Below are 9,625 nucleotides of genomic sequence, written 5' to 3' on the forward strand. Positions count from 1 at the left end.
ACCTGAGAGAGCTTGGGCACCTCCCAGAACATTGTTTTGTTTTACTCCCAACAGAAATACTCCAGGTGGACAACTTCAGCAATCAGGAGCTCCTCAGTTGCTCATAGAAAATCCCACCTTGGAGTTTACAAAGACTTATGGGTAGAAAAGCCACATTAAGTAATTTACTACACCACAGGGGGATTAAACATTTAGCTCTCAACTGTTTGAAAGAAATATTGGAGAACGGTTCCGTAACGCACTGTCAGTACATAGCTATTTCAATTCACTTGCTGTCCACCAGGTTTTCTGCTTTTACATGGAATAATGTAGATATCATTGCATAGCATATATTAACAAGATAGAGGCAGAACTTAGAATTTTTGAGAGTTGATTACAGTGTATAACTGAGCCATCCAAAATGGCAGCCACCAGCTATTTAAATTTCAGTGTTATTAATTAAAATTAAATATTGAGACCCTTGATCGCACCAGCCACATTTCAAGTGTTCAGGAGCTACACGTGGCACTATATTGAACAAGCACAGACTTAGAACATTTTTATCATCAGAGAAAGTTCTGGTCTAGAGTTCCATATTTCCCCACATTATTTCTGGAACAAAAATCTTGTTCTGAAATGTAGAGGGAGCTGTCTCTCTTACTGTGCAGTGGTTTTTCAGAGAAATAACAGACTAATTACAGCAGCTCAGTGCCTGTATTATCCTATGGACACAGCTCTTCCCTAAAAGGAAGCAGCATTTCATGAAGGTCATTTGATATTCAGGCAACTCTTTCACTTGTTTATAAGCAGAAGATTAAGTATAACTGAAAAACTAGGTATTTAGTCTTTAGGTTGGGAGTTCTGGTAGCATAGTGCCTAAGGCATTTGACTGCTAACCAGAAGGCTGATGGTTCAAACCCGCCAGCCACTCCTCAGAAGGAAGGTTGGGCAATCACAATAGTGATACTGCCTTGGCAACCCAAGGAGGGGTCGCTATGAGTCGAGTCCGACTCGAAGGCACATAACAACAACAACAACAGTCTTTAGGTTAATTCCTCGTATCTGTTTGTAAATTATATTTGTAGATCATGAAATGATTGCTGTTCTAATTTGATGCAGTTAACTCTTGGTGTTAATTATGTTTGTAGCTGTGCAATGATGTTGCTTTGTTTGTCTTAGTCTTTTAAAGATTCCTGCCTCAAATTCTACCAAGCAGAGATGGAAGAGCTTGACTTTGTTAATGCTACAGAGGAGTCCAGAAAACACATAAACACATGGGTAGCCAGTAAGACAGAAGGTGAAATATTTTATTATCCTATTTTAATCATATCTTAAATAACTCTTATTGTTCATTCCTTCACAAACTGTTAAATGTAAACAAGAATGACTTCTTTTCTCTAAATAATTGTAAACTTTAAAAATATACTTCTAAAATATTGTCAACATACATTTTCTAAAATATTGTCATATGACATTTGACATTTTCTGAAATATTGTCAGCATATGACATTTTCTCTAGCTTTTCCCTGCTCTCATAAAAGTTTCTGTGGTGTCTCACAATATTTGGTAGCCTCTTCCAGAATATTCATACTTCTTTTTTTGCTTGATATTAATGTCTTGGTTACCTAGTGTTGCTATAACACAGGTCCCTGGATGGCACAAATAGTTTGTACTTGCCTACTAACCTAAAGGGTAGTGGTTTGACCTATTCAGTGGGGCCAAGAAAAAAAGGCCTGTTGATCTTCTGTTAAAGATTGTAGCTGAAAAAACAAACAACCCTATGGAACATAGTCAACTCTGTAACACATGGGGCTTGATGGCAATTAGGTTTTTTTGTTTTTTTTGCTGTAACACAAGTGGTTGGCTTTAAGGAACAGAAATTAATTTATTTTATTTTCTTACAGTTCAGAAGGCTAGAAGTCCTAGTTCAAGGCATTACACTAGGCGGGAGGTCCTTCTTGTTGGTAGTCCCCTGGGTTCCTTGCTGTCTGTCTTTTAGTGTATCTCTTGTCTTTCTACTCTTTTTATAATTTAGAAGTGATTAGATGTAAGAGCCACCCTGCTTAGTTGTGCCCTCATTAACATGACAAAGAAACCCCTATTTCTAAACAGGATTACCTTCACAGGTACAGGGTGAGGAGTTTAATACATATTTTGCAGGACACAATTAAATCCACAATAATTAGTATAGCCTTTCTTTTCACAGTTGGCATAAAGAAAAACGGGCACTGAGGGACTGGAGAGGTCTCCTGCACCAGTCTCTGTAGCATATACACCCACCCAGTGCCTCAGGACACTTCCCCAAGCTGTCTCCTTTCCCTTAATTTAAACTGTTATATACTTGTTACATTCTCACAGTTTCCTGACAACCCTTTAAATCCCTTTCTTTAAGTCATAAATTGTTCTTTTTCCTCTCAAGATGTACCCTGCACATATTAGTATCTACTTGTTCATTTGATGTGTTTTATTCAAATTGTGGTATTTTTCCTTATCAAAGCTGGATACTCCAAGTTCTTGTTTTTGTTGTTTTAAGGACCCATGAAACCCTTGCTATCAAGTCAATTCTGTCACTATGAGACAGAGAAGAACTACTCTATGTAAGGTTTTCAAGGCTGTAATTTTTATAGAAGCAGACTGACACATCTTTCTGTCATGGAGCAGCTGGTGGATTCAAACTACCAACCTTTCAGTTAGCAGCCGAGCACTTAACTACTGCACCACTAGGGCTGTTTGTCTTAAGGACAGATGTCTCTTTATATGGTGATATTTTGGAGATCATAAAATCTTTTCATCTGTGTACTTGACTCTTATAGGGGATGGCCAACTTGGACCTCAGTCCTGATGCAGGAATCAGAGAATGCTTCTAGCTAACTGTTTCTCTATTCTACTTTTCAGGTAAAATTACAGACTTGCTGCCTTCAGGTACAGTTAATTCAATGACTAAACTGGTTCTCGTGAATGCCATCTACTTCAAAGGAAACTGGGATAATCAGTTTAACAAACAACATACCAAGGAAACACCTTTTAAAATCAGCAAGGTGAGTATTTTGCAATAACAAAAGAGATTCTTGGACATAGTCCCTGTGTTCATAGTGGTTTTTAAAACATGCAGGAAGGTTAACCTCTAGTAACTTTTACTTTACAGGTATTGCTTTGGCAGCTGAGCTGCTGCACTCCCTGACAAACCAACTTTTTTGCTCAACTTTCTCTTTTGTGTATCTCATCACAGGTGACTCCCTTCCCCAGGCCTCTGTACCAGCTCCCTGAGTCATCTGTCTCTATATCACAAATTTGATCAGATAGTTCTCAGATATGAAGTCTTCTTTGGTTTCCTTCCCAAAGTATTTGAGATAGAGTTCAAACTCCTCAGTCTTGTGTGTCCTTTGTAGTCTATTCCACCCTAATCTCCATCACCATTTCCCATCAGTCCCTGCTTGCTCCTTTCCACCAGGGCTCCTCTGGAAGACTTCCTTGACTGTTCTTCTCTGGGTCTGGTGTCCATGCCCCTCCTTTTGGGCCTCACAGTGCCTTGACCCGTCTCCACAAGAGCACTGCAGTGTTCCTTACCCCACTCGCAGAACTCTACTTGAGGGCAGAGACTGCTCTCTTAGGAGTTCTGCCACATAGTGCTTAATCAGTATTGAAGAGATGAATAATCTATAGTCTTCTTTTTTAGAAAAGATAATTGGAAGCACAGAGTTTAGTTTAAAAACAGGTGAACCCAAGGATTGACACAGAGTTTAGCTTCCTCCAGCTTCGAAGATAGCAATTCAGTTTTTTCCTTCTTTTGTTTAACTTTAATTGTAGAGGGTTTTTACACAAAAACACACAAAATACACAAAATAGATTAGTCATAGCCTATTCTTGATCATTGACCAGGAGTTGGATCTTCAAGGCAGACTTGAGCCTGAGCCTTCAGTTTCTCAAGAAATAACACATCCTTTGAGCCTTATTGGGAAATGCACTGTCCTGTTGTCTCCTAGCAAGCGTATCTCTTCTTGGAGCTCTGTGTTCCAATGGAATGTTCTTTTCCATGTCCAGTGCAAGGTCAAGTAGGCAGTGATATCTAGGAGTCTCGAGTACAGGAGAGAAGTTGGGCTATAGATATGAATATTTAAAGTCAGTAGACTGGATGAGATTACCAGGGAAAACAGGTTTAAGGATTGAGCCCTGGGTGCCGGGGGTTTGGAGGTAGAGTTAATGAAGACAAGATGGCAAAGGAGTGGGGGATCTGGGTTTCTAGAAGGGGAGGTAAAAAAGTGGTTCCAGGGGTAGAGTGACCAACTCTGTTGAATATGTTCAATGTGTGTCAACTGGGTCATGTTTCAATGTAATGTTTTTATCCATGTCCTTTACAGAATGAGGAAAAACCTGTGCAAATGATGTTTAAGAAATCTACCTTTAAAATTACCTATATAGGAGAAATATTTACCCAAATTCTAGTGCTTCCCTATGTCAAGAAAGAGCTGAATATGATCATCATGCTTCCAGATGAAAATACCGATTTGAGCATGGTAAGGAGTGTTAAGCAATTGATGATTTTTGATGGTAGCACAGTGCTATCATGCAAAGAGAATGACACTGGATTTCTGCTATAGTCACTCTCCCTGGTTCCCAGTTAGTAACTTCTAATGCTAGCAAACTTCCTTGTATTCACTTTCTGGAACTCAGAGGTAAAAGGGGTGGTACCAGGGAGGGGAATTCTTGGAGTGTGAGAACCTGTTGATGGTTGCCAGAGAGATGTGAGTAAATATTTTCAGGAAAAAGTTTCCCAGCCTAGTTCTAACTTGATACTTACTGTTAATTGTGCTTCATTTCCTCATTCATTGGACCCTAGTCATTCTGTAAAAAATAGTTACATTAAGAGAAGCTAATACTGTTTTAAAGATATTTTGAAAACTGTTCAATTTTACTGCTTTGAGATAAATAAATGCAGTGTTGTGGGAGGAATTCTGTTCATTCGAGGTACAGTTGGCCTTCCTTACCTGATCAGAGAATAGAAATAAGGTGAAGCCTGAAGAATGAATCTTGTTTATGATCTTTTCTTACTGAAACAAATCACAGATCCCTTCAAGTTCAGAGCAAAGAAGAGTTTGGAAAGGAGAGTTTCATTTTTTCTTGCTACATCTCTTCCAATGAGCCTGTGTTATTTTTGTAATTTAAAACATTCTTTCTTTTTTTTTTAATTTAAAAGATTCTTTAAAAAAACTTTTTTTAAAAAATGATGATGTCCTCAAGACCATAGTGATGTGAGTAATATGGAAAGGTCAGAGCTGTAAAGAAATAATTACAGTGTGGGTGTCCAGTGCAGTGGTGGAGGTGCAGACAAAGTGGGATGCACAGAGGAGAGCTATCTCAGAGTTTGAACTGTTGTTGAAAGAAGTGGAGCTCAGGAGGCAGAAAGTGGGCAGAGAGGCCATCGTGGGAAGTGAGTGTGTGAAGAGGCTTCAAGTGGAGTGGATGCCAAGGAGGAAGAACAGCAGAAGGTGAGGCGTAGGAGGAGAAGCTGAAAGGATAGGCTAGAGTCAGAGTGAGACCTTGCCTTAGAGGCAGTGAGTTATCGTACCACATTTCCCAAAGATTGTTCCTTGAGATTCGAGATTGTCAGGATATTCCTCAAACACAGGGTGTCATTGGTGTAATAAGTTTGAGACTACATGCTACATATTTTCTTCTGGGAAATTCAGAGTGTACGTTTTATCATATTAAAGGTTCTGACAAACCCTGCAGGGAAGAAACATTTTAAGTTGTGCTTTTACCAGTATTTCCTTAGCATACATGCCCTTTCCTCTTGTAACACCCAGTTATGTCCAGTGGGAGTGGTATTCTGAATATTGAACACACTTTAGAAAATGCTGCTATTTGGAAAGGACTCAGGCTGGGGTTGAGCCAGGTGTTCTGCTTTATAGATTTAGAAGGTGATTTTTTTTTCCTCGTGGGCTGTTTCCTCCTATGGAAAATGGTGACAGTGCTGCCTATGAGGGCTACTGGAGAATTAGATGGTGTGTATAATGCCTTTGTTTAATAATGCAGAGTAAGCCGATGACAAAGATTAGTAGTCTTCTTCCCAACCTGCCTAGATGGTTTTGGCTTTGTCCGGCAGAAAGCACTTCTGTGGCAGAGCATCTCTAACTCTGATATGAATCACTTGGGGATCTTTTAAAAAATGCAGATACTGAAGCTCCCAGGTGAGGCTGAGCCTGCTGGCCCCTGGATTCTCAGCAAAATTGTAGAGAATCAGTGATGATTATGCAGGAGAGTATTTTGCTTTTTAAGAAAGGGAATCCTATGGATGCTATGGATGAATTGACAGAAAAGACGGAAGAGAGATGAAGATAGAACAGAAAGGTACAAGCATGACAAAGGCCTGACTGAGGGCAGTAGCCATGGAGTTGGAGGAAAGGCCAGAGTGGAGCTCTCTTTTTGGAAGTTCAATCAACATAACATAATTGGATTCATTGGAAGGAGGCAGAGTGAAAAAGATCAAATTTGAGATATCCCACTTTATTATGCTTTCAATAAGATAGAACATCAGACTGTAAGAGGAGAGCCCTTCTCTCACAATGGGAGTCAGACCTGTGCCTATTGTAAATTTCTGCCTGAGGAAACAAATTTGCATTTTTGGAGTTAAAGAATCAAGGGTAGAAATGTAAAACCATCTTCTAATTAAATGGTTTACCACCACTAGTCTGTCAGTTTGTTGCACTGTGGTGGCTTGCTTGTTGCTGTGAGGCTGGAGGCTATGACATCAGTATTTCGAATACCAGCAGGGTCACAGGTGGTGGACAGGTTTCAGTGGAACAGACTCGAAGGAAGGAAGGGGCCATCCACTTCTCAGACAATTGGCCAGTGAAAACCTTATGAATAGCAGTGAAACAGTCTGATGTATTATTATAAAGGAGAAAGGCTCATTAATAACCTGAGATATGCTGATGAACAACCTTCCTTACTGAAAGTGAAAATGACTTGAAGCACTTACTGATGAAGATTGGAGACTACAGTCTGCAGTATGGATTACACCTCAACACAAAGAAAATGACATCCTCACAACTGGACCAATAAGCAGCATCACAATAAATAGAGAAAAGATAAGATTAAAGTTGTCAAAGATGTCATATTGCTTAGTTCCATGGTCTGCGCCAATGGAAGCAGCAGTCAAGAAGTCAGAGTCATATTGCACTGGGCAAATCTGCTGCAAAAGACCTCTTTAAAGTGCTGAAGAACAGAGATGTCTCTTTGAAGACTAAGGTGTGCCTAACCCAAGCCATGGTATTTTCAGTAGCTTCATATGCATGTGCAAGCTGGACAGTGAATAAGGAAGACCAAAGAAGAGTTGATGCTTTTCAGTTGTGGTGTTGGAGAAGAATACTGAAAGTACCATGGATTGCCAGAAGAACAAAGAAATCTGTCCTGGAAGAAGTCCAACTGGAATGCTCCTTGAAAGTGAGATGGCCAGACTTTGTGTCACCTACATGGTCATATTGTCAGAAGGGACCATCCCCTGGAGATGGATATCATGCTTGGTAACGTGGAGGGTCAGCGAAAAAGGGGAAGGCCCTCAGTGAGATGGACTGACACAGTGGCTACAACAGTGGGCTCAGGTATAGCAAGGATAGTGAGGTTGGCGCAGGATTGGGCAGTGTTTCTTTCTGTTGTACACAGGGTTGCTATGACAGAGCCAACTTGACAGCACCTAACAAAAACAACAGTTAAATGGTTTAGCATTGTTGTGCTCTCTTCTGGAGCTGTCCAATACAATAGTCATAACCATATAGGTCTATTTAAAGTTTATTAAATAAAATAAAAAAATTCTGTTCTTCATTTGTACTACCCACATTTCAAGTGTTCAGTAGCCACATTTGACTAAACCCAGAAACAAAACCTACTACCATCAAGTTGATTCTGAGTCAGAACTGCCCCATATGGTTTCCAAGGCTGTAAATCTTTATAGACACAGACTGCCTCATCTTTCTCCCTCAAAGTGGCTGGTAGGTTCGAACCTCCAGCCTTTTGATAAGCAGCTGACTGCCTTAACCTTGGTGCCACCAGAGCTCCTTACCTTTTAATAATGGCTACCATATTGGACAGCATAGGTGGTCCAATACCATTAACATCATAGCAGAAAATCTTACTGTACAGAACTGTTGCAGATCTTAAAATCTTCACCTCTCTCCTTCCAGGTGGAAAAAGAACTTACTTATGAGAAATTCATGGAATGGACAAGGCCTGATATGCTGGATGAGGAAGAGGTAGAAGTCTTCCTTCCTAGATTCAAGTTGGAGGAGAATTATGACATGGAGGATGTCCTTTGCAGTCTAGGCATGACCGATGCCTTTGACCAGGGCAAGGCAGACTTCTCTGGAATGTCATCTAAGAGAGACCTGTATCTATCCAAGGTCGTGCACAAGTCTTTTGTAGAAGTCAATGAGGAAGGCACAGAGGCAGCGGCTGCCACCGCTGCCATCATGATGATGCGCTGCATAAGGATCACCCCCCGATTCTGTGCTGATCACCCTTTCCTCTTCTTCATCCAGCACAGCAAGACAAATGAGATTCTGTTCTGTGGCCGGTTCTCCTCTCCATAAGGAAGAGGAGTCATTGATTGTAGCTGTTCTCTTTTTTCCTACCCACCTGCTTTTCCTCTGATGCTTGGTAATGTGCCTGTAACCCAAAGTGACCTTATTAGTGTAGTGTTGACAGTTCAGAAATAAAGGGCCTCATTTTGACATTCTTGGTTCACAACTTGTGTATGTGTGTGTGTATTAAGTGTTTTTCTAGGCTCTGTAATGGAATTCTCTGGGGGTCTTGTGGCCACGTTGGCAGTGGTAGCCCTGACTACTTAGCAGAATGACTCTGCTGGGAAGGAGGTATCCTCCCCACTACCCTCACTCCCACATACAGCATCCCATGCACTTCCTGGGTCTTCCTTTGTGCTGAGTGCTGTGGCTGTAGTACTGACCTTATAAGCTGTAGTACTTTTCGCCCAGGCACAGGAGATAAGTATTACTTCTCCTTCTTCTCTATTCAATAGCAAATATTAAAGCTGGTAATATACTGAGCATAAACTCAAATAGCACAGCACAATTTTTAATGCCCATTTTTAATGAGGGATTAGAAAATGAAGTAGAGGAGAGGAGGAGGTGGTGAAGGAACAGGTCTCAGAAGTGCTTAGCGGAGAGCCCTGATCCCAAACTTTGTTCAAGTTTTTCAAAAGCCAGCACAGGTGGGGAGAACAGTAACCCAGATGGTGAGAAATCAGCCCCAATTCCTCTTGTGTTTTTGCTTATATAGTGGTTCCATTCCCCTTCTGTTTTGGCTTCTATAGTGATTTGCATTCACAGGGACACGTAGTCCACATGCCTATTCACATGCACAATTCTTGTGCCTGCCTGGAAGATTTAAGATTGCTCTCAGGAGGTCGAGATGGTTAGAAAGAGCCCATCCTCAGAGAAGTAGTTTTAGACCACATCATGAGTAAACTCAGATGGCTTTGTGTGTTACTTGAAGGACTAAAGAAAGAAAATGTGGCTAAGGTTTCTGTAGCTGCAAGTGTTACTTACTGTGTTCAGCTGTGCTGTTTTCTAGGCGGTAGCTAAGAGGACTGCTCCACTGACCATTTGTTGTCAGCAGGAGCCTGGGCTAACTT

General features: G+C 40.8%; 1 protein-coding gene across 1 annotated transcript in view; it reads left to right on the forward strand.

Annotated features, from left to right (window-relative positions):
- LOC103192387 (serpin B6-like) overlaps window positions 1–8,564 on the forward strand; it is a 22,294-nt gene extending 13,730 nt beyond the window's left edge. The window contains exons 4-7 of the mRNA XM_007935367.1: window positions 1,159–1,276; window positions 2,875–3,017; window positions 4,338–4,493; window positions 8,160–8,564. Of these exons, the coding sequence (XP_007933558.1) occupies window positions 1,159–1,276; window positions 2,875–3,017; window positions 4,338–4,493; window positions 8,160–8,564 (822 nt within the window). The remainder of the gene's footprint in view (window positions 1–1,158; window positions 1,277–2,874; window positions 3,018–4,337; window positions 4,494–8,159) is intronic.
- Window positions 8,565–9,625: the final 1,061 nt, after the last annotated feature.

The sequence above is a fragment of the Orycteropus afer genome, unplaced genomic scaffold (genome assembly GCF_000298275.1).
Source record: "Orycteropus afer afer isolate SDZICR_OR568_19922 unplaced genomic scaffold, OryAfe1.0 scaffold00027, whole genome shotgun sequence".
NCBI classification, from domain to species: Eukaryota; Metazoa; Chordata; class Mammalia; order Tubulidentata; family Orycteropodidae; genus Orycteropus; species Orycteropus afer.